Source organism: Anopheles gambiae, chromosome 3, assembly GCF_943734735.2.
Source record: "Anopheles gambiae chromosome 3, idAnoGambNW_F1_1, whole genome shotgun sequence".
Classification (NCBI taxonomy): Eukaryota; Metazoa; Arthropoda; class Insecta; order Diptera; family Culicidae; genus Anopheles; species Anopheles gambiae.
In genome coordinates, this window is record NC_064602.1 from 44,156,432 (window position 1) to 44,179,818 (window position 23,387).

The 23,387-nt window shown below is 42.8% G+C and overlaps 4 protein-coding genes across 9 annotated transcripts; 2 read left to right on the forward strand and 2 right to left on the reverse strand.

Annotated features, from left to right (window-relative positions):
• The first annotated feature begins 332 nt into the window (after nucleotides 1-332).
• LOC1279283 (uncharacterized) lies at nucleotides 333-13,648 on the forward strand. 6 transcript variants are annotated; one of them, XM_061660219.1, is made up of 4 exons: nucleotides 3,673-4,234; nucleotides 4,339-4,743; nucleotides 10,373-10,945; nucleotides 11,038-13,648. In XM_061660219.1, exons 2-4 carry the CDS (start codon nucleotides 4,731-4,733, stop codon nucleotides 12,111-12,113), a joined length of 1,662 nt encoding a protein of 553 aa, XP_061516203.1. In that variant the 5' UTR covers nucleotides 3,673-4,234; nucleotides 4,339-4,730; the 3' UTR covers nucleotides 12,114-13,648. The 6 variants fall into 6 exon arrangements, with proteins under 6 accessions (XP_061516202.1, XP_061516203.1, XP_061516204.1 ...); XM_061660220.1 differs by having other exon boundaries at nucleotides 4,339-4,551; XM_061660218.1 differs by lacking the exons at nucleotides 3,673-4,234; nucleotides 4,339-4,743 and adding an exon at nucleotides 333-952.
• A 4,414-nt stretch (nucleotides 13,649-18,062) lies between these two features.
• On the forward strand, nucleotides 18,063-18,950 carry LOC1279284 (NADH dehydrogenase [ubiquinone] 1 beta subcomplex subunit 9). The gene is made up of 3 exons (XM_318983.4): nucleotides 18,063-18,247; nucleotides 18,399-18,541; nucleotides 18,617-18,950. The coding sequence occupies exons 1-3, from the start codon at nucleotides 18,150-18,152 to the stop codon at nucleotides 18,814-18,816; spliced, it is 441 nt and encodes a 146-aa protein (XP_318983.3). The 5' UTR covers nucleotides 18,063-18,149; the 3' UTR covers nucleotides 18,817-18,950.
• LOC1279285 (dolichol-phosphate mannosyltransferase subunit 1) lies at nucleotides 18,906-20,098 on the reverse strand. The gene is made up of 3 exons (XM_318984.5): nucleotides 19,833-20,098; nucleotides 19,546-19,756; nucleotides 18,906-19,441 (listed from the first exon to the last, which is right to left on the reverse strand). Exons 1-3 carry the CDS (start codon nucleotides 19,928-19,930, stop codon nucleotides 19,031-19,033), a joined length of 720 nt encoding a protein of 239 aa, XP_318984.3. The 5' UTR covers nucleotides 19,931-20,098; the 3' UTR covers nucleotides 18,906-19,030.
• Nucleotides 20,099-20,266: 168 nt separating this feature from the next.
• Nucleotides 20,267-22,599, reverse strand: LOC1279286 (putative ATPase N2B). Its single transcript, XM_061660237.1, has 6 exons — nucleotides 21,942-22,599; nucleotides 21,646-21,831; nucleotides 21,233-21,474; nucleotides 20,989-21,166; nucleotides 20,769-20,915; nucleotides 20,267-20,682 (listed from the first exon to the last, which is right to left on the reverse strand). The coding sequence occupies exons 1-6, from the start codon at nucleotides 22,356-22,358 to the stop codon at nucleotides 20,440-20,442; spliced, it is 1,413 nt and encodes a 470-aa protein (XP_061516221.1). The 5' UTR covers nucleotides 22,359-22,599; the 3' UTR covers nucleotides 20,267-20,439.
• Between the last annotated feature and the right edge of the window lie 788 nt (nucleotides 22,600-23,387).

Genomic DNA, 23,387 nt, shown 5'->3' on the forward strand with positions numbered 1-23,387 from the left:
TATCCGGTTCAGCGGGTCCCATTGTACGCGCTAAAGTGGTCCCAAAATACGCTTCGGTCTAAGAAAAAGGTGTATCAGCGATGAACGCGCCACCCGGCGAAGTAAACACACTTCCCCTCGGAGTATCACCCTCGCCACAGACGACCCACAATACAAACGAGATTGCAGCGCTTGAGCCGCGGACGGATGCGATGCGTTGCGCTGGGCTGGGGTGGGGTAAGGGTAACCAGAAGATAATAAACTGCCGCCTTGCCTTCTCTATTGTTGACCCCCTCCTCCCCGTCGAAGTCGTCGAGTTGGGCCGATCGGGCCGATGGTGGTAAGCGATATGGTGATGTTTCCAGCGCCCCAAAGGCGACGATGTGCGACAGGTCGTGCTAGCTTACGCGAGCGGGTCACTCGCGCAAACGGTTGCTGGACGGCGTGCGGAATGGTCGTTCCTTCGGTGAGCTCGAGATTTCCAGCGCCGTTCGTGCGGCATCTGCGTCGTCGTTATCAAGCATATTATTATTAGCGTGTGATCCGAAGCGGGGAGCGTGTTTTAGGCGCCACTTTTGTGTGGCATTGGGGGAGTGTGTTTTGGAGGTTTTTGTTTTGAAGGAACCGGTTAAGAATTAGAAACTGGATTTTGAACAAAAATTGATCGTGAATTAGAAGTGTGGAGTAGAGGAAACATCTTTGAGCTGGCTGGTATGCTCCGTCTTTTGTGATCTTAGTGCTTAGTAAAACGGTGATATTCATGACCGACCGATCAAAGCTGTGAAGTGCGTCAGGTGTGTGTTAAGGGTGTATTGGAACGAAAGGAAAAAACAACAATTTTCAAACGAACAACATAGTCAAACAAAACAGCTGTTGAAAATGGCGCAAACTAAACGGCTCCGGTACGCGAACAACGCGGACAACGTGGCGTACTACCATGTGTACAAATACAATTCCCTGCAGCGGTTGAACAGTGAGTATTGTCAACAAACAAGGTTTTTCAAATAACTAAAAAAAATTAATTGGGTCGTCTAACTATTTTTTGCAAATTTAATCCGATCGGTCATGGAAAGGGTCATCTAAATATACAGTGCACTGTGTGTTGTGTATTACTGCTGCTGCTGCTGCTATCACGCTGTCTATGCTGTGCTGGGGTTATTGCAACCCCTTTTAGTGTCCAATTAAATAGTAAACCTGCATAGAATAAACTTAGAAAGCTTTCCTCGCACGCCCATGACTGCTGGGACTGGGCTTTAGATTACCGTGGGCTTTTCTTTGCATCAGCGAGAGAAAGATGTGTGTAAACGTTTGTTACACGCCAAACAAGACGCGAGGTGAAGATTTGCGCGCAAATGTGATTTCTTCCTAAAGCGCGCCTACTGCCACGCTTGTGTTGGCGTGCGCTTCGCTGCAGCTCTTGAGGCGATCACGTTGCAGTCTGTGCGCCTATAACGTTACTGCCGGGGTAGGTTCATACGCGATGTAGCGCTTCATCAAGTGTTTTATTGCACCGCGGTTAGTCATCCGCTTCAAAGCAGGGAACACAACGCAGGGAAGGGAAAAGGATATGTCGGTGCAGGGCGACGCGTTGTTTTTATAATAGGAAGCGTTTCTATGTGTGATGGGAAATATATTCCAGACGCTGTGATACTGTGTTCTAAATCCCAAACCGACGTCAAAAGCGTTTTAGTTGAAGTGTTGTCTGTACGGTTGCGCACGGCAACACCGTGCGTATTCACCACGTTACCAGGATTATGGAAAGGCGGGACGCGCACGCAAATCCTGTTCTCAGGCGCATTTGCATACGCAAGCTTTGTCTCGCAGCGTATCGGCGTGAGGTGCTATAAAAGCTGCACTTAATTTATCGATGACATTTATTATGCAATTTGATTAGTTACAGAGATAGTGGCAATTGAGGGGGGGGGGGGGGGGGGGAAGTGTGGTTGGGGTAACTGTTGATGGGTTGGGACGGTTAGTTGTATTGAAAACAAAATCAAACAATGGCGCGATTTGTTGATAACTCGGGACAGCGCATTATGCAATCTGCAGAAGACCGGCTGACCGGCTGACCAACGCGTGAACGCTTTCCGATATACAGCTGAATTAAATATGCTTAGGGCGAAGGTATTGGCGTGACCAGCGGGTGTGATGGCCGCACGGTAGTGGTGAAGAAGTATTATCTTGCACGGAGGTAGCGGTTGGGTTTGATTAGGTACGGCTTTGTGATGCTCCAATGCTGGGGAGGGGGCGATAAGGATAATCGTCGCTAATAAAAGAGCTCTCCGAACTGTTGATAAACTCATTTAGGCTGATTGAAAAGTGGCAAAGTTCTAGGGAGGGGAAATGATTCATATATTAATTGGTTTATGAAGCATTCGGTTTCTTCATAGATTTTGGTTTCAATAATTGCAAGGGTTTTATTTTTTTTATATATTTGAAGGCTTCAATTCGTTATTAAAATGATTTTCGTCATTCGATTGCTGCCGTCTGATAAACCATTTCGATTTTGCGAAGCTTTAATACCAGCGATTTTCAATCGGTGGGGAATTCTCCCCAGCAGGGGGGAATTATGAATTTTTGGAGAGGGATTTTTTTCAATCAAAATTTCGCCTAATACCCAGGATTGCCACGCTCTCCCCCCGCTCATGATCTTATGAGACGGAAATGAAAACCTACATGCACCTCACGTGGGGGGAAAGGCTGCAAAAAGGATGAACATCACTGCTTTAATACATTTAAAATTAGTTTTACCTTTAACAATAGTGAACCATATAATCATAAACCAAGAGTAAACAAACTACGACCCTAGATAGTCCTAGGCCCCACGATGGCATTGTAAAGCTTAAAATTAAAAGTTTATTATTTTGACCATTTGAACTAAAATTTGAATTTTGTTTTTTTTTTTTTTTTTTTTTTTTTTTTTTTTTTTTTTAAAGACAAAAAGCATGCTTCAATAGTAGAAATCTAAGGAAATTTGTTAGTATTTTCTGATCTTTTCTGATTTGACAAAATCTAACGATAAGTAACGTTAAAATGACGCTCAACAACGTTATTTGCGAATCACGAGGAATGGTCCCCGGCAGCTTTACTAAACGCCTGAAAGTATGCAGTACGTCTATCTATTTTCATGTTTGTAGTTATTTTTTTATTTACACTTAGCTTAGCGATCTAAACCCCTTACGATTTACTCTAAATTAGCTTGTGTTTGATTTACATAAGAGTAACAATGTACTGCATAAAATTGAAGTCGATTAATTAAATACTATTAAATAAAATTAATTTAATTCAATGTTAAAGTAAAATATAAACGAAATGATTTAAAATATTCCATCAGAAGAAAAAGTAATAAGAAGAATACTTCAATGAACATTTCAAGCTCTTCAGCTATTTCTAAGCCAATATCAGAATTAAACAGACAGGGGAGAATCTTTACGTGAACCCACATTTAAGTCATGAATAAAATAAAAACGCTGTAAAACAAACGGTTATTTCAAAATCGTTTCAAATTTCCTACCCCATGTTCGCTTGGTGCGCGCGTTTCAACCCTGTTCCAACCTGTCAAACGCCCAGTGTCAAGCCAACCCTCTGTAGGGGAGGGGGTTGGCGCTTTAGAAGGGGGTTGGTTCTCTGTAAGTAGCTGTACAGGGAAGGGGCGGTATGGAAGAGGGTGGTTTGTTTTGAAAACCATAAGCAGTGGAATCAAATTTGTCCAACACGCGCAAGAGAGAATACGCAAACCGCACAGTTCACGCTTTCTTGTCGCGCACGGTGCGTGCTGTCCGTACTGAACGCTGTTTCACCATTTCTTTCGTGTTAATCAGATTATTTTAAAGTTTGTCTGTCAGTCTTTTTACTGCTGCTACTCAAACATTTAACTGTACTGCGCGGTGTTTGTGTGTATATCTGTGTGTTGTGTCCTCCCAAGAAATGGTGCACTTTATGGATGCGCGTGGAACAACGCATCCGCGAAGGGTTGGAAGATAAAGAGCAGCGCCAGGTTCGTCTCACGGCAGCAAACACACAAAGCCCTCGGAGCAGCATGGAAACGCGCTTTGTGCTGCATGGTGTTGAAGGTTGAATTTTCCACCCTGCTGATGGTGTCTCGGTGTATCTGTGCATAACGTAACACGCGGAAGAGAGGGAGTGTTGTGGAAAGGGCGGTTGTGGAAACAGCGACACGGGGCAGAGAAGCTTCTGCTGCTTTGGCGCATCTTTGCAGCATCACGGTTCGAGCACTCGCGTGTGTGCACAAGTGGTGGGTATTTAGGAATAGATGGTAGCAGGCTCTGATAATGGTGATGTTTCATTTGTCGCGCGTTTTCTTTACGCCCCACACACACACACACACGCATGTTCCAGGTAGTGCTGTTGCTTTTGTAGCTCTAAACAAGACGATTAAGCGTGTCTAGTGTGTGGTAGTGAAGGAAGTTTAGTGTGCTAAGATAAGAAAGACCTTATCGGCCCCCACAGAGAAGACGTTATCATCTCGGCATAGCAGAAGGAGTGCAACCCCCGGCGTAGCCCCAGGTGTACGTGCGTGTTACGCTACCGCTGTTGCTGCGTATTGTTCGGGCAAGTACGCGCGTTACGCGACCAGAGGGAGGAATTTCCGAAGCCTTGCAATTGCAGTGCAGTGAATTATTCCAGTCAATAAATCCCCATCCCAGTGTCGTGTAAAGGAATCTATAATTTAAAAAAAGTGTCGATAGTGAGAGAGAAAGGGAAAAAAGTCACTCCACAACTGCACAACGATGCATGAATTCGGTGAGCAGCAGTAAAGTAAAATCGTTCGCTAAAACACGTTGTATCAACGGTCTCTCGCCCGTGTAACATGTTTAGTGTGTTTATTCTGTTTCTAATATTAACCCTCTGGTTTCAAAACAATACCTTGTTCCTCCTCCTACATGTGTGTGTGTGTGCGTGCGTGTGACTTTGTTGCAATATAATACGGACCATCATCATCATCATCATCTCTTTATCACGCTCTAGGGTTTGGTTTTGGAGGAGCAGGTGTTGATTTCCCTTTATTAACGAAAGCAACCAACCGTGCGGAAAGTATTCCCCGGCTTATTGATCACAAAAAACCCCCCACCAAGACTCGTTTGCACCACATACAGCTTCCACTAGAATGGGCGGTGGTGGTGGTGGGCGTGAGTGAGTTTAGGGGGGGTGGCAAGCGAGCAATGCTCCACGATGAGGAGACACTAACAAAATGCGCTCGATGATAAAAATAACACCCCCCCGTTGTTCGCTTGTTGGAGGGGGAGTCCATCTACTATCGGGTGAGTTCTTCGCCCTCCCCACCATTAGCGCAGAAGGGAGAAGAACGGATAGGAACGATGAAAGCGACCGCAAGATTAGGGGATGAGCGTACTTCGTTGATTGTAATTTGAAAATGCGCCCGGCTCACAGCGCACGATTGGCTGCTGACGAGCGGTTTGCTCAGCGCCATTCGGTCGGGTCAAGTCGACCAACAAGTCGTACCCGGATCGTACCGGAATGAATTGGCCACGCATTTAGGCCTTGTTTTCATAGGTGAAGGTCGAGCGAATGATCGGGAAAATTAATTAAATAATTGTTCACAGAAAGTACATCCCCCTTTGAGCCGAGAGAGGGTGAGCTTGGACTTTTCTTAATCTGCTCCCAGGCAACAGCCGCCAGCCCCTGGCGGCATGAGTCAGATAAACAGGAAACCGTCATCTGTTTGTCCCGACGGACTTGTTTTGCATGGGATCAGTGAAATGGACCTTACTGTGGCAAATGAGGCGTGCAATATGAGCACCTCGCGATGTGCACTTGATGCGCTTGTTTTTGCCATGCAACGTTTGAAGAACGTTAGCAAAACGGGGCCTGAAATTTAATCGATCGAGCCGGCATTTCCATAGAAAACGTGAACAAGAAAGACAACAATGTAACCAGTGGGCTCATAATATTTGGCACACGTTCAAGCTATAAATAAAGCCCATTCTTTACGTAGCATTATAGTTCATCGTGTTGTCTTTCCAAGGGCAAGCATGTTGTTGCCCTATGGGTGGATGTATGCACGGTGTATGGTTTGGTGCATTTTTTGTTGTTGTTGTTGCATTCGGGGCGAGTACCGGCTTCGAACGACGAAATCCGTTCGACGCTCATGAGAGTATGAGAATCATGAGATACAACTGTCAAGCATTTAAAGACGTTTATGTCTACGATTCAAGGTTGTTAAAGTTTTGAATTTTGATCTTTTTTGCCGTTGGTATTGGATTTCATTCGTTACATCATTATTGGATGATTTGTTATCAATTATAAGGCAGCTTTACTCACTTTCTTCAAATTTGAATTTAACTAAGTTAAAATGTAGGAGCGACGGGATTGGATTTACCTTATAAAAATGTATGTAAATGTAAAAATACTAATTGATTTTATTGTAAAGAGTTATAACGTAATTAACATGGTAAAAATGTTTGGCGATATTTTTCTACAAAGTTTTCAGCAGTGTAACAAATTTATGTGAAAAACATAAAAATTTGACCTTTACATAAATATTCAAATATCTTTATATATATTATTACTTTATGTAATGTCTTTAAGTAATACGTACATTACTTAATACTTTATGTGTTTATATTTGTAGGTATTGGTATTGTAGGTGTTGTAGGTATTGTAGGTTTATATATATATATATATATAAATATATATATATATATATATATATATATATATATATATATATATATATATATATATATATATATATATATATATATATATATATATATATATATATATATATATATATATATATATATATATATATATATATATATATATATATATATATATATATATATATATATATATATATATATATATATATATATATATATATATATATAATTAATATAACTATATTTTTACAGATATTTGTATGTATATTTATATTCCTATCTATTTTATTTTTCATGTTTTATATACATTTTCAAAACTGATGAAAATGTTTTTTTTTTGGAAATAGATCACAAAACATTTTCAAAATGTTAGATACCTCTAAGTTCAATTCACTCCAATCATTTAAAGCAAAATTTAAAGCAAAACGTTACATTGAAAACAACATTCGTTCCAAATCCGCAGCGCAAAACCTCGCGGATTTCTCCCCATACAAACGGGAACGTTCGACCCCGGCAGGTAGAACTCATTCTTTCGCGCGCATCTTACGGTCTCTCAATGGTACGTTATTTTAAAACTGAGCGCCAAGTGAGCGCCTTCTGACAACCGCGGCGAACGGATCTCGTCGTTCGAAGCCCATAGTCGCCCCGATTATGACCTTCCCGTTTGATAGGTTTACTCGTTTTTCTCTTCCAACTCGACTGGCTGTGCTGGAGTTTGTCGCAGTTGCAGAGCGCGCTCGCTGGCCTCGCTTCTAAAGTACAGTAAACATTAACCGTTTTTGAAACGTGATATGTTTGTGCGCTGAGGTTGTTGTGTGTTGCAAACAATCACACAGGTATGGCAAAAAACGACAACTAAATATTTATTCTTTTAAGCGTAGCATTCCGCGAGAAGTGGACGTAACATAAGAACCCGGCTTGTAGAAGCCTTTCATAATAGTTCATAATTTCCATCGTCATAGATAAGGCAGACGAGTACAGTGATTAGGTATGGGTCGGAGGAGAAGGGTATTGCCATCTACTTCCTTGTTTGGCGCGACATCACTCACTTGGTGTGCTTCTACGGCAGGGGTCGGCAAGCTTTTCTAATTGTCCGACTGAAGACTGTTAATCTGTTCTTGTGTTTGTTTGTATACAGATTTAATTGATTTTTGGAATTTATCACGGAAATGGATTTTCCTATAAAAATATTTTTTTAAATGTTTTGTTGCTACTACATATTACTATTAGCCTGTTGGCACGATTCTTCATGCGACATTCTTATTGTTCAGTTTTCATGTGTCATCATAGTGATCATCAGCTAAAAGTATGCTTATGATACAAGTAATAGATAACTCACAATTAAATTATGTATGAATTATTCTGTACGTACATTTTTGAACTTTGAACATAATGATTATAGGAGAACTTTAGCATCATACAACGACCCTCTCTTGACAATGTGTAGGCAGTTCAATTATCATTTCGAATCATTTCACTTCCATTTGACTACGCAGAGTTTTAAAACTATCGTAGTATATTCGTACGCACTCGGTAAAAGGCAAGATTAGTTTTAGTATATAGAATTAAGTGGCAAGGGTCATAGTCTATGCAGTACCAGATCCTAAAATTATCGAAATAAATAAATAAATTCTCCCATACGTTAATATCTCTCATTACAGGGTTTCCTACGATTTATTAATGTAATGAAGATGAAGTAATGATTCTCTCATACGAATCGTAAATGAAGAGTGATTTCAATTCTCAAATCGAATCTCGAAAGGCTCCTGAATCTTTATATCTCAAAAATTCAGAAATCTCTAATGATTCATAAATCTCTAAATATGTTTGACTTCCAAGATATTCATGAATAATGAAAGCGTCAAGATTTGCAAAAATCCATCACACAAGTAGATGTGATCTTCGTACGAGTGGGTCCGTGTACACCAATTGGCATAATGTTGCACCTAGAAATTGTTTCAGCGAGACAAGAAAAAGAGGCTAGATTTAACCTAAATACAAAAAAAAAAATTACAGTGTACTACTGCAACAAAAAAGGAAACTGTGAACGATCCCGAAAATCGATCCTAAACTCTTATTTAGTGAAGTGCAGTGATTGGGGGGAAAAAGAAGAACAATCTTGAGATATAGATTCATGAATCGATATAGATACATAAACCTTGAGGGATTGGGTATTGTTTAAAAAATTATGAATGTTTGACGATTGATGAATCTTTTAAGATTTAATGATTTTTAAATTTTGAAATTCATATGCAAGAATTTTCGAATTTGCAACTGAATTATTCATCTCTACAATTATGTTCTCCTAAAACAACCATTACATCACTCTTCCAACATTTGATTCCAAATCATAAGCCCAATTAGAAGTTGGAGTAAACCATTTGTTTATATTTTTTTGGGCTTCAGATTAATTTTACTAGTAATCATCACAACTTTTTATATGTTAACTTGGAAATATTTAAAAAAACCTCAATTAGTAGATGATACCTTACATCAGGTTCTTTGAGTGCTGAATTATGATTTTGGACACATCTGTATCATTGTTATTAAAGTGACATGTAATTGCTCAATATGTCAATATTTCCTAGCTTTGTTACAAACAGCATTATTGAGCTAATAATTCAAAACTTTCCACAAAAGCATGGCAATGAATCGATGGAAAAGTGTGCAAAAGTGAATACAATTAATGAGCAAAAAAGTCAGTTAATCATATTACCCATTGGTATTGAAATAAAACACACAAATAACTATTCAATGTGGAGAATGCAGTTCTAACAATCTCATTTTATCGGTTTGTTAAAAAAAAAAAATTAATTTCTGTGCTATAGAGCCAGATGGCGGGCTGAACTTTGCCCACCCCTGTACTAAGGCATGACGCAGTGTCTCCGGTACGACGAGCGGTACGTGTACGTGAAAGGAAACACTCTACTTGAGCCAAAGTCATAACGCTTCACAAAGGCTGGCATTCTGTACCACCTGTAAACCATACAATCGCAATGAGATAACTTTCTGGTAAGGTATCTCTATTCAAGTAGCAGGTATGATCCGTGCTCCCCAAACGTATCAAACAGGCTGGTGATTCAGTTACTAAGTGGTGGCAGTATGAGCGATCTTCGAGGGACATTTACATGGGGGAGGTGAAGAAACGTGCCCAACACGTGAAGGGCAGTCGATTTTTGAATGCGCATCACGTCGAAATTTTGGTTGCGCGCCACTTTTCGTGCGTCTCGACGTCAACGGGCACAACAAGATTAGAGAGTAACAGTTTGGTGGGACGTCCCACATGTGTCCCTAACGAGCCGCAGAGGAGTCCAGGAGGAGGCGTGAAGCAAATGTGCTGATGTACCGATGATGATAACCGTTGGTGGTGTGTATATTGCCGCGGTCCAAAAATGAGGCAGTCCACTAAGCAGATCTCTGGGGTCTGCCTGCGCTTGTCTTATCGCGCCAGTAAAAAAAAATCCGGTGCATGATTGAACCGTGTACACTTGCTCGTGCTTGACGAACGACGAAGACGACCGGGTGTGAGTTGTTGTTTTGATGATGACACAGTTTAATTCAGCATCTTCAGCTTCTTGCTGCGCGTGTTGGCAGTTGAGGATAGTTGTAGGGTTTGATTTTGCAGTAGAGGTGGTCCATTTTAACTGTATTTATTAATCGATTTTCTGGATTTTCTTATGCGTGATAGTTTGCAAAATTTAACATCCTTTTTTCTAACCATTTTTTTTAATTGTAATTTCCCACAGAGTCGAAAAATATGCACGGCGTCAAGCGGGTGATTGCCTTCTGCATCCTGACCGCCGTCCTGCCGGCCTCGCTCATCATTCTACCACTCTACCTGCGCCACACGGTGTTTGCGGACGTGGTCTATCCGATCGCCGAGTCGGACATTATCGAAATCCGCGATGGCATCTCGTCCGTGTTCTGCCAGAAGCACACGCTGCAGATGAACAGCACGTTCAACGCGTTCCAGCTCGACCACGAACCGGAAGTGTCGAAGAACCGCAAGCACATACGGTTGAAAAAGTCCATGTCCCTGCCGGACGATACGCTCGAGTACTGGGGCTTCTATCTGCTGAAGGGGGCGACCGTCGCGCTGAAGGTTTGCTCCCGGTACGATGGCTCCCGCATACTGGTTGTGAAGGGTGAGCGCAATCTGCGGACGTGCGGGCTGCTCGAGCACAACAACAACAAGATCGACAACTACCTCAACAAGGAACACGGCCAGGTGCTGGTCACGTTCGAGTCGGCGGCCGAGTTTATCGAGTATTCGGGTGAGCAGAAGGGGCTGCCCAAGCTGCCCGTCGATGGCAATCATGGTAAGTGGGAAGGGGAGTAGTGTAGTATGGTGGGACAGAAGGATCATTTTCATTAATTTCATCATTTGGACCTGCCTTTTCCGTCACCATAGGTGGAGAAGATTTAACGGAGGAGCGCTTATCGCCGGAAGAGTCTGCCTCGCTGTTGCATCGTTTGCATACCTCCAAGGAGGCACGTGCCCAGCACGCTCGCACCACGGACAACGAGCTGGACAAGAACAAGCGGACGACGGCGTACGACAGCTCGGGAAGGAAAGTGCACCATGCTACGACGAAACGGATCGGCCGGCCAGTATCAGTCACGACAAAGAATGTCCAGACGCCGCCAAGCACAACGACGACCACGACCAGCACGACCACCACGACCGAGCGACCGTCGAGCACGACGGAAAATCTCGTCAAGAAGTATCGCAACTTCCGTGCTACCGAGGCGGGACCTTCCTCGGTCGATGATGATGGTGCTGATGATGGCAGCGGCATTCATCGGAAGCGCCACGGGCACAACAAAACCGGCCATCGGCAGCACCCGGACGGGGAACAGATTGTCCAACCGGACAGTGTGGATCGGTCGGAGCAGCAACAGCAGCGGCCTGCAAATGGTCAAAGCCGACGGAGCAGACGAAGGCGTGATCTGGTGTACGATCGGGCGATCAATCATGGCGGCACGGCAATGAACCATTCCAACAATACGTCCGATTCGGTGTCCAGTTTTGAGAACAGCTTGCTTTCCTGCTATGACGGTGATATCCTGTTGGCGCATAGTTTCCCACCGAGCAAATCGTGCCAAAGCGTCCGGTATCTCGAGGGCGCATCGCATACCGTCACCAAGCACGAGGTGGTGTCGGATGGGTACTACTATTACATCTTCTACAGCGACAACGACTACGTGCAGAACGACATCCACGCGATGTTCGACATCTACAAGCCGACGTTCCAGTACTCGAACATCTCCGACTCGAAGGCGTGCATCAACAGCACGCACTGCTCGTTCCCGATCACCTTCTGGTCGAACGAGCGGGTGATCGTGGAGGTGCCGACGCGCGACGGTATCGAACACGAGGAGGATGATATTACGTTTCTCGTGTCCACGTGCCATCCGCGCATGGCGATCTACATCATCTTCCCCGTCAGTGTGCTGATACTTGTGCTGACGTGTGCCTTCCTGTAAGGTGCCGCTGTGTTCCACTCAGGAGTGTGCTGGTTTGGAGAGTATTGGTTGATTATGCCTCATTAAGGATAAGGATACAATTCATTCGTTAAAGTGCACCGGCAAGATTTCAAACGCGGTAGCTGATGAAAACTCAACACCAGTAGGTTATTCGAAAAAGAAGGGATTAGCTGCAAACAAAATATAGTTCATGGTTTTGTATAGAGAGTATAGCGGAAAGTGCAATAGTTGTAAGATTGCTCCAAAGAATCTTGTTCATTTGCTGAGGATGCAGCGATCGGGATAGAAGTGAGATTATCAGCCAAACTGTTAGCTGCAATGAGTACAACAAATGATTCTGCATACAATAGAATGCATACATGTATATTACTATCCTTTTTTGAGTTCTAGAATTTTACTACACATCATCAGACAGACGAGATAGATCCACTAAAGGCTAAAGGAAACATATAGAGAGGCGGAAAGAGTTGTAAATTCGATACTAAGCTAGTCGCAAAACAGATGAGTATAGACATTAAAAACAGAGGGATAACAAAACACACAGATGCCCTATGAATCTAGAATCAGGGATAATATGTGGTAAGACAGACGGAAGTGAAAATTAACGTAATGGTTTTATTTGATAATAATTGAGCAAGCAATTATTATTTGGATTGTTTTTTCGTTTACAGCGCAACATATAGAAGTTAAGTGAATGTAGTTTAGATTGTCCTCTAAATTATTGTATATAATTTTGGCTTTTTTTATCGGGGCTAACAAGAGGCTATTTCTGACATTTTGGTCACTACCAGAAGAAATGATATATTCCACACAAAAAAGATTTTGCAAATTTTTAAAAATACGCCTCTTTCGATTTCGTACAGAATTGTGCAGTTGTTTCGTACAGGTACTCTCAGTATAATATTCAAGCAGCAGCATCATGCCTGTTTTACAGTATAAGTGTATAAAGACAATAGGTACAGGCGCTGGAGTGTTTAGTGAAGGAACGTAGCACTAGGACATTGAGAATATCGTTGTGCAATTGCAAACATTACCTCACCAGTACTTGTAAAAGGCTTCGATGGTAACGAATCTTAGCTAGATGAGTCACGTTTTGCACCTCAATTGTAGGCTAATTTGAGACGCGCAAGAGATCATATCATATCATAGCTGCAAAACCCATACCCGAATGCTGCAAAATCTAGTGAATGTTGCAATGTTATTGCAAATGAATTTTGTTTTAACTTTCATGTGCTTGATGAAATGTCACCATTAATTCAATAATTGTGATATAAAACGAGAAAACAACATACAAACACAACTGACGAGTGGGTACGAGTTTTGAAACGGCTTATTACGCTGTACCATGCAAAAGGTAGTTACCGATGGCAGCCAAAGGAAAAGATGTTTTTTTTACAAACGCGTGTAGGCGTCCATACAGATAAGAATCAAGCAGAGGCTATGTAGCGTTATAAAGAAGCATTAAATTCACAAAACATGACTGTGAGTTTTTTATGAAATAAATCATAAGATTGATTATTTTTTCGTTACCATAACTGGAGAAGCTGTTTTAATTATTTGAACGAGTAAGTTGATTGAGAAATCGGCATTTTTTTATTCATATTGTACATCGCACTGGTTGGTAAAGTTTTTTTATGCATTTCTCATACTATTGTAGAGCTATTTTATTAGAAACATGTTCTGATACTATATCCAATCGCTACAGATTTAGAAAATTTAATATCCATAGAATAAAACGAATGCTCTATAGCTTCACTGGTTTGCTCAATAGATGGCGTTTAATAATAATTAATATTTATATTGCTGTCCTTTTCGTGCAACGTGTTTCGACAAGTTTCATCTCTAATCATGGCATATACCCCAAATAGCCAGCTCGTGCTTTATAGCTGATTTGGGGCTGTTTAACGAAAAATCGTTCCGATGTCGTACTTTGTGGCTGATTAAGAGATAGACGGTACTTTTCGGAACTATGGAGCTTTTTAACAGGCACATGGTACTCCCAGGAACCTTGTAGCTGATTAGCCTGATGTGTATGGTTCACGATGGAACTTGAAGGCTTGTTAAGAAAGCGCACCGAACTTGGTGGAACTTTACAGCTTTTTAATGCATGACATCGGTACGAGGTGGCCCTTGTCAAAGTGTCAAAGACTGGTGCCGTCAATCATCTCGTTGCTGTTGCCCAAGCTAGTTAAGTTAATTGAAGGGGGAATATTGAGTGAAGTGATTGTGATTGTATAGTAAATTATGTGACATTTTGTAGAATTCATGAATATTAAGGATTTAAAAATATACACATGTACACAAATAAATCAAATCCTGTTGTTTATTTCATCGATGACGCTTGTTTGAAAATAAAACACAAAGAAAAATAATCCCCGGTACCCTGGTATAAGGACCCAAGCGCCACAGATTAAGCTAAAACGACTGGAAAATTGAATATCCATAGAAAAAAAATTAAAGCTCCACAGCTTCATTGGTTTGATCAATAGATGGCGTATTACAACAACTCATCATTATATTGCTATCCTTTTCTTGCAATGTGTTTCGACAAGTTTCTTTTTATTATGACCTATATAGCTTTCTAACTTTCTGAGTAAAAATCTATATAAATGGTCGTGTGGTCAGATACTTGGGATCAACACCAACGACCATTACTCAAATCTCACTTGCTTCAGTTCTGGGAGTTTCCATTGGAGTTTAGTATTTAAACAATCGTATCGCCGTTCTAGTTCTAGCGATGCATAACTTCAATGCGAAACCATACAACAGTACAGATGATCAAGATTGGTTCAATATGACCCGACCCGACCCGAATTCGCCGCACCAACGGGTCGGAGTCGCTTATGTTTTCTTGCACCTACTGATCTATCGGGTCGACCCGAACTCGCTGCACCCTCGGGTCAAACTGAACCTACTGTGGCCCGACCCGACTCGAACTCGTTGCACCAACGGGTCGGAGTCGCTTATGCTTTCTCGCACCTACCGGAGTCGTTGCACCCACTGAACCTACTTGTACCTTTCGGGTCGACCCGAACGACTCCGGGTCGCTTACGGATGGCTCCGACCCGATAGGTTCGGGTCGACCCGCCCATCACTAGTAGAGAGCTTGAATCGTTTAGAAGGCGTTTAGTGGTCGTTTAGTGGATTTGTGGCACTTGGGGAAGCTGCTTAAGCGCTGTTTGATCCACCTGGAACTTTGATGCTGTTTATCTACTGCAAAAGGCGAATTAAAGCAACGATCTTTAACATGCTAAAATTGGCGGCTTAAGCAATTTTGGCTGTTTGGGACACCCTTCTAACTATCCTAGCAAAAATCTATAAGATTGGTCAACACCAACTCTGAAATCTTAACTACTTCAGTACTGGTGGGTAACAATGCCCTACCCGCAAATTTCCGTTAAATGCCTTCTAATCGCCTTGTAATCGCCGGCGAATTGAAGGCGATCAGCAGTGCATTTAGCAGTAATTAAATGCCTTTGAAATATGTCATTGAAAAATTTCGCTTTTAATTTGAAATTTGAAATTGCAACTGTCAAAAGAAAACCTTACAAGCGTCTTCAGCACTGCGCTGTTGTAGTGTTCCCAGATATGTGCGTGAGATTCGATAGCACGATTTACGTGTTATGTTCTCTTGCGTTAAGCTCTGAGCTATTTCACTTTATTAAATATGGTCTGCATTATTCGGTTGTTAAAGACCACCCCGTTGAAAGGTATTAATATATCAAACTTATTTCGATAACTCTAGTAAAAGGAGAAATGAGATACATATTTCTCCCATCCTGATTATGAAGGGTAAACATAGTCATTATAATGTTTTTTGAAAAGGTGTTTTTAAAATTTCGCTTCACATAAATTTGGGTTGTTCTAATTATAGCAAGAAAATATTAATTTAAAAAGAAATAAACACAGAAAAAAGATAATAAAAATTAGGATTTGAACACACGCTTTCTCGGTTCGGAACCAAAAGCGTTGTCACTACTCTAGTTGGCAGTTACATTAATGAGGGTGCAAAACCACCCAAATAGCCAGCTCGTACTTTATAGCTGATTTAGGGCTGTTTAACGAAAAATCGTTCCGATGTCGTACTTTGTGGCTGATTAAGAGATAGACGGTACTTTGCGGAACTATGGAGCTTTTTAACAGGCACATGGTACTCGTTGGAACTTTGCGGCTGATTAGCACTATGCGTAGGGTTCATGATGGAACTTGAAGGCTTGTTAAGAAAGGGTACTGAACTTGGTGGAACTTTATAGCTTTTTAATGCATGACATCGGTACAAGGTGGCTCTTGTCAAAGTGTCAAAGACGGACGCCGGTAATAATCTCATTGCTGCTGCACAAGTTAGATTCGTTACTTGAAGAATGAATATTGAGTGAAGCGATTGTGAATTATCAGTAAATTGTGTAAAAATTTGTATAATTTATCAATACAAAAGATTTAAAAATATACATATGTGTTTAAACCAAACAAATTTTGTTGTTTATTTCATCGATGACGCTTGCTTGAAAATAAAACACAAAGAAAAATAATCCCTGGCATCGTGGCATAAGGAAGCTGCTTAGGCGCTGTTTGAAAGACCCACATAGAACTTTGATGCTGTTTATCTACTGCAAAAGGCGAATTAGAGCAGCGATCTTTAGCGTGCCAAAATGAGCTGCTTAAGCAATTCTGGCTATTTGGGCAGTATATAAACAAGCTAAGATGGCGGCAAGTTATCTGTTCTCGTTGAATCAAAAAGTTGAAAGATTTCGTAAAGATCCCGTTTCAGCCGTGAAAGTTTCGGTTGAAATCTTTATTCGCCTTCTAAGGCGACTAAGGCCTTAAATGCCTTCTGAATGCCTTCAAAGCCGTTTAATGCTGGTAGGGGTGGGTATAAACACCAACGACCATTACTCAAATCTCACTTGCTTCAGTGCTGGTGGTTTCCTTTGGAGTTTAGTATTTAAACATTCACCAGTTCTAGCGATGCATAATTTCAATGCGAAACCATACAACAGTACAGAGGAAATGAGAAAGCTCTCCTCCAAGCGATGAAGCTCAACTGGTTGGGGTATCCCACCAACAGATAGCGCCACCAGCTTTTTTGCTATTTTTAGAATGCATGAGTCGTTTGCCGCCTGCTAAACGAAGTCTTTCTATATTCCGTTTAGGTAGAGAGCTTGAGTCGTTTAGAAGCCGTTTAGTGGTCTTTTAGTGGATTTGTGGCACTTGGGATAACTTCAATGCGAAATATACAACAGTACAGAAGGAAGGAGGAGAAAGCTCTTAAAGCAAAGAAAGCTCCGATGTGTGGCTATCCCACCAACAGATGGCGCCACTAGCTTTTTTTTTAACTATATTTAGGATGCATGAGTTCTTTGTCGTCTGCTACACGAAGTATTTTTATATTCCGCTGGGAGCTTGAGTTGTTTAGAACCCATTTAGTGGTCGTTTAGTGTATTTGTGGCACTTGGGAACAGTACTGAGAGAAAGAGAAAGCTCTCAAAGCAAGGAAAAGTGAAGCTTTTCTCCTGGGTGGTAATCTCACCAACAGATGGAGCCACCTGATATTTTGTGATATTTTTAGAATGCGTCAGTCGTTTACCGTCTGCTACATGAAGTCTTTCTCCTTATATAATCTGTCTAATATTCCGTATAGGTAGAGAGCTTGGGCCGTTTAGTGGATTTGTGGCACTTGGGAGGTTTTTTAAGGTTTGTTGAACCCTTTCTTATAATAACTTTGAGCCGTTCCGCCAATATTATTTTATCGGTTTATCAATTTTTTTTTATTTTCTCTGACTGTTGGTATTTGACTAAATTTGTGGCTCAAGTTCAAAAATATATATGAAGCAATAAAAAAATGAAAAGAATAGCCCTGTCTTATCTCGCCACCGAACGTTGGCGTATCACCCTGTAAAACTCACCCCTTTCGACGAAGCAGCCCTGAACAGGCTGCTCACAAACGTCACAACATTCACCATTTGACATTTTCACCCAAAGCAAAACCTGCATCGAACCGAATTCACTTGCTCGCATCGGAGATTTACGTAAATAAAAATGTCCGCACCGACCAATGCGGCACTGGCCCACACGCGCCGGGTTTGCACGCTGTACAAGAAGTCCTTGCGCAACCTAGAATCATGGTTCGATAGAAGGTAAGCTTGCAAAACAGACCGGTTCGGGTACGCGGTTGAGTGTTGCTCCGGGAACCAGCTTATGTAATTGGACGGGTACGGTGAGCTAGGCCACCGTGCACGTTCGGAACATTCAAAACAAACAACTGACTGTGTCCTTGTTTGGTTGCAGACACATCTTCCGCTACCAGGCTACTCTGATGCGAGCGCGTTTCGATCAGCACCGGAACGAAAAGGACCCGGCCAAGGTGGCCCAGCTGGTGGCCGATGGCGAACGAGAATTGTTCGAAAAGCAGCACTACCAACCGAAGAAGTGTACGGCGGATTGATGTGTGCGATTTGTGATAGAGCCTTTTCACTGTGCTTCTTTCCTTTCTCTTTTTTTTTTAGTCCCCATGTCACCGGGCGGTGTCGCGTTCGAGCGTGAAGTGATTCCTCCGGACTGGGTACTCGACTACTGGCACCCGTTGGAAAAGGCACAGTTCCCCGACTACTTTGCGCGGCGTGAAAAGCGCAAGGAGGAGTACGTCGTCTGGTGGGAAAAGCAGTACGGCAAATCGTCGGCCAACGATTCCTCTTCCCACCATTAAAGTGGCGCGAGTGATCAGCAGAAACAGAATCGATCATTTGTGCAAGAGTTAGCTTAAACAGAGGGTAGAAGAAATCGGAACGGTGTGAATACGATTGTTAAAACAACAGGTACGATTTGCTTCTCGTCTTCATACCCGTGTGTGTGTGTGTGGAGTTTATTGATGATGACAACGGAAATGCTGTCCTGGAAAGAGGAATTATTCTCTTCCTTGCTTACGTAGTGGCAAAAAGGTACAATAAATTCTTCGCAAACTGTACTATCTCGGAACCACCGAGCTTAGACTGGCCGTACACACGATCGACGAACGATATTGGAACCTCTCCGATGGTGTAATTCAGCTGCCTGGCTCGAACGATCATTTCCATCTGGAAGACGTATCCTTTCGAGGTGCAGCGTGATATCAGTTCCTTAAGAACCTCCTTGCGATACAGCCGGAACGATCCGGTCAGATCGGACGCATTCGGACGCAGCAGCAACTGGGAAAGGAAGTTCGCTCCGCGCGAGATGAGCTTCCGCTTGAAGTCCCATCCATACACACCGCCGGTTCCCTTGTACCGAGTTCCCGACACTACATCGTAGCCACCTTTCTTCTGCAGCTCAACAAACTGTGGAATGAATTTGGGCTGCAAATGGAGAGGGGGAACCGCAATTAGAAACCGGTTTTGTTGAAAGGAGACGCGACGCATGGAAAGATCCGCATGGACACGTCTTCAGTTGGAATACGTACATGATGGCTCAGATCAGCATCCATGATAATGATGTAATCACCAGTGGCGTGCTCTATTCCATGAATGTAGGCAGTTCCCAGGCCCAGCTTTGCTGCCCTCGGCCGGAGAAGGATACGATCTTCGCCGTATATTTTTTGCAGCTGCTTTGCAACGTCCAGTGTCCCATCCGGACTGCCATCGTCGATGACGATCACTTCGAAATTGATTTTTCTGCAAGAAAAGCATTGAAATTAACCATTTAAGCTGTTTGTTGCAAGCAAATAGCCAACAAAGGGCAAACACTTACGCCTCTTGCATGTACTTCACAATCAGCCAGATAATGATTGGAAGGTTTTCACGTTCATTATACGTCGGCAGCAGAATGGAATACTTCTCCTTGGCCATTTTTAACCGTGCGGTGGGAATGGTAGCTATAAACTAATTTGAAAACGGTTCTAGACGGCAAATATACCAAACAATTCTGGTTTTGGTAGAAAGAGAATCCGTACGATCAACAAACAAACAAAATCCACGTCAAAACACCACAGCTGGCAAGCAGGGCCGTCAAAGCGTGTTTCTGTCAAAGCAGCGCTGTCACATTAGCGGTTGTCGCCGTCAATTTCAAATTTAATCGTTTTTTATTCAAAAAACTAATCTGAAATTTTATATTCCTCTACATCCTATTCATATTTCTATTTTATTCTTTCATTCAGTGACACTAATATGAGTAAAAAGCAAATGTTTTTGAATTTGCGGCAAAAGCAATAATAAATATATTAGTTTATTTTTTAAGATTGATTTAAAATTTGCCTACAAAACCCCTTCTGGTCGTCAATTATTTACACACAAAATTTTAAGTACCCATCGTTATACACTCGGCCCAATGCTGGCGCGAAATTTGAATATCGTTCTACCTAGCGGTGCTTCTCCCACAGCGTCCAGTATTCGGCTGACTGCATTTCGGCCAGTCGCGACACTGTCCGCTCGAAAGCGAATACTTCTTCCTCACCCGTGAAAATGTTCGAACTGGCGTCCGTCGAATCCTTGGTAATTTTGAGATCGTCCATCAGCATACGATGCTCGTCCGAGGTGTGCATATCGTCCGGAGCATCGTTTGAAAACAGATACTTGTACGGTACGTCCGCCGATACTACCAGCTGGCAATGCGGGAAGTAGTGTGGATTATTTACATGCACCGTAATTACGGTCACTAATGCTTGGTGGTAGCGATATTTACACTTACCCTTACGCGACTATCGTAAAGCGTGTCGATCAACGTGATGAATCGTCTCGTTTGGGATTTTAGCTTCAGGTTCAATTGCGGGATATCGCGTATCAGTACCGTGTGAAAGAATTGTGCTATCTGTAGGAAATCGCTTGCACCGAGTGGCTAAAAGCGGCATCAGAAATGCAAGTCAGTTTGATCCAAATAGGAAAAAAACAATCATTCATTCGATAGCTACCTTATCACAGAGTTCATCAAATGTACTGTCAAGCACCTGGCCACAGGTTTTGGCGAACGTTATATTCCTTCCAAAATGGGTAAACGTTTTCGGGCGTATCATATCGTTCTCCTGCGAGCAGAGCACCTTGAACAGTTTGTCCATCGAAGCGTTCGCTTCGCTTGCGCCTTGGGATTTGCTGCAAAACAAAAGCAAACAATCGCTTACGATCGATTCGCATGCATACGGTGTTTGTATAACGTACTCAAAGTAATGTTTACTTTCCCCCTTTAGCGCCGCCGTGCGATAATCAACGCCACTGTCGAGCGTTACGATGTTGCAGTGATTCTTCAGCACTCCGATGAACGGCACAAAGTTGCTACGCTGCAGCCCATTTTTGTACAGATCGTCGGGGGCACGGTTGCTGGTGGCCACCACTATCACGCCGTTATTGAAGAGATAAGTGAACAGCCGTTTCAAGATCATTGCGTCCGCTATGTCGGTAACCTTCGAGGAGGGAAGAGGGAGAAGCAGGCGAAGGAATGCAAGTGTGATTAGTACGGCTGGGAAGCATAACGGCACAGCGTGCGATAAGGCAGCGATTATTCACACGGTCGCTCAGCTGACTCAGCTAACCCTATAGGTCAACCGCCGTCGTCTACGGCACCTGCGACATACCTGAAATTCATCGAAGCAAATCATCCACGAGTCCTGGGTAATCAGCTCGGCAACAGGCTTAATTGGGTCGAACGGTTGTGGCTTGCTGTTGCTCGCATCCCGCACATGTTTCGATTTGATGTCGTGAATTTTGGCGTGCACGTCGGTCATGAAGGAGTTGAAGTGCACACGTCGCTTTCGATCAATCTAGAAGCAAACCGAACACAGGTGGCGAGGTTATCCCCTACCCAACTCTCACGCTGGCACCAACACACGCACACGCATGCCGTGTGCAAAGGACACGGTCGCACACTTACCGCACAGCAGTCGTAGAACATGTCCATGAGCATCGTTTTGCCTCCGCCGACGCTGCCGTAGATGTACAGTCCCTTGGGTGCGGCCACCGCCTTCTCCGCCCTGCCGAAGCTGAACCATTTCCCAATGCCAGTGCTCGGTTTAGGTGGGCTGTAGGTTTTAATACTATCATACACTACCTGCAGGGCTTCGGTGACGCGAACCTGGTGCGGATCGGGCTGTATCTCACCGTGGTTAAGCTTCTCCTTCAGCAGCTCGACGGGCGTCTTCCCCACGGCGGACACGGGCGATCCGCTGCTGGCGGTGGCGGTGGCGGGAGCGTTGGGACTGTACGGCCGTACGCCATGTATTACAGGGCACGAGCAGCTGCGCTTTAGCAGAACGCAGAACGAGCTCGGCACTTTCGTCAGGAACAACATAGCGAACGGTCAGTGGCGCAGGTATGTGGGTCAAGTTCTTGCATATTATGTAAGAATGGGAAGAAAAAACACTCGCAGCTAACGGCGGTGCAGAACGGTGACGGCCGACGTCAACGTTCGTCACGCGTGTGTACTTTAATTGCGCGCACACGGTACGAATTTCACAACGGCATGGTACTTGTTTACCTCGGCGGTGGTGGGACTGTTCACAACAAATGAGCCGCGGAGGAGGTGGAAGCTGTCACTGTTCGGCCTGCTTCGGGTGCAAACATGTCTAGCAACGAACTGTGTGTTGTAAACGGATTCCGCAGGCCAAAAAGCAGTTGCGATTTTGCGGTTTTCGCGAGCTCGCCAACGCTTCAAATCGATGCGATTTTCCCTCGCTGGCGATGCTTTTTGTAAGTAATTGTGACTGTTTTAGACGTTTCGAGCGAGGATTTTTGAGGATTCGTTTGCGTTCAGTTGAACCACGTGGTTTTGCGAAATATAAACTTTTTGGCGCAGTAATTTTATCATAATTTAGTTTTTAAATATTATTTTATTGTAACGGTGCAAGATGAGCTGGTCAAAATAACTTCAATTTTGTATTTTTATTCCATCTTGCTTTTAATTTTTTTTTAATGATATTTTGCTAGATTTTGTCTCTTTAAGAGTCAAGACAGTAAAATTTAAACATTCTTTTATTAAAAAGGTAATTAATTTGTTAATGTTTTTAGTTAATTTATTTAAAAATATTAATCGCAGATGCTTAAATTAAACATTTTTCTACCTAGCTATGCATAGTTATACATCAATGGCTTGTAATATTTGCAACTAGATATTACATATAGCCCCCGAGATATACGGTTAATGGAGACCAAAAACGACCGTACAATACTGCGTATCTCGAATTTCCGCGTAAATCGAATCTCATGATTTCCAGCCAAAATTATTAATTTACCCAAGCGGCATCGCTGAGAGAGAATTGAGCTTTTCCCGTTGTTTCCCCCCCTGACATACCCACGAACGGTGTGTTTGTTTCTACGCGAT

Coding starts and splice junctions, on each gene's coding strand:
- LOC1279286 (XM_061660237.1), bottom strand. CDS start 22,358: ATGTTGTTCCTGACGAAAGTGCCGAGCTCGTTCTGCGTTCTGCTAAAG. Junction 21,475..21,645: donor TTTGCTTCGATGAATTTCAG/GTATGTCGCAGG, acceptor CCCTCCTCGAAG/GTTACCGACATAGCGGACGC. Junction 20,683..20,768: donor TTTACGATAGTCGCGTAAGG/GTAAGTGTAAAT, acceptor CCGCATTGCCAG/CTGGTAGTATCGGCGGACGT.
- LOC1279283 (XM_061660218.1), top strand. CDS start 859: ATGGCGCAAACTAAACGGCTCCGGTACGCGAACAACGCGGACAACGTG. Junction 953..10,372: donor TTCCCTGCAGCGGTTGAACA/GTGAGTATTGTC, acceptor AATTTCCCACAG/AGTCGAAAAATATGCACGGC. Junction 10,946..11,037: donor GCCCGTCGATGGCAATCATG/GTAAGTGGGAAG, acceptor CCGTCACCATAG/GTGGAGAAGATTTAACGGAG.
- LOC1279285 (XM_318984.5), bottom strand. CDS start 19,930: ATGGCCAAGGAGAAGTATTCCATTCTGCTGCCGACGTATAATGAACGT. Junction 19,757..19,832: donor GTGAAGTACATGCAAGAGGC/GTAAGTGTTTGC, acceptor CTTTTCTTGCAG/AAAAATCAATTTCGAAGTGA. Junction 19,442..19,545: donor ATGCTGATCTGAGCCATCAT/GTACGTATTCCA, acceptor CTCCATTTGCAG/CCCAAATTCATTCCACAGTT.
- LOC1279284 (XM_318983.4), top strand. CDS start 18,150: ATGTCCGCACCGACCAATGCGGCACTGGCCCACACGCGCCGGGTTTGC. Junction 18,248..18,398: donor GAATCATGGTTCGATAGAAG/GTAAGCTTGCAA, acceptor GTTTGGTTGCAG/ACACATCTTCCGCTACCAGG. Junction 18,542..18,616: donor GCACTACCAACCGAAGAAGT/GTACGGCGGATT, acceptor TTTTTTTTTTAG/TCCCCATGTCACCGGGCGGT.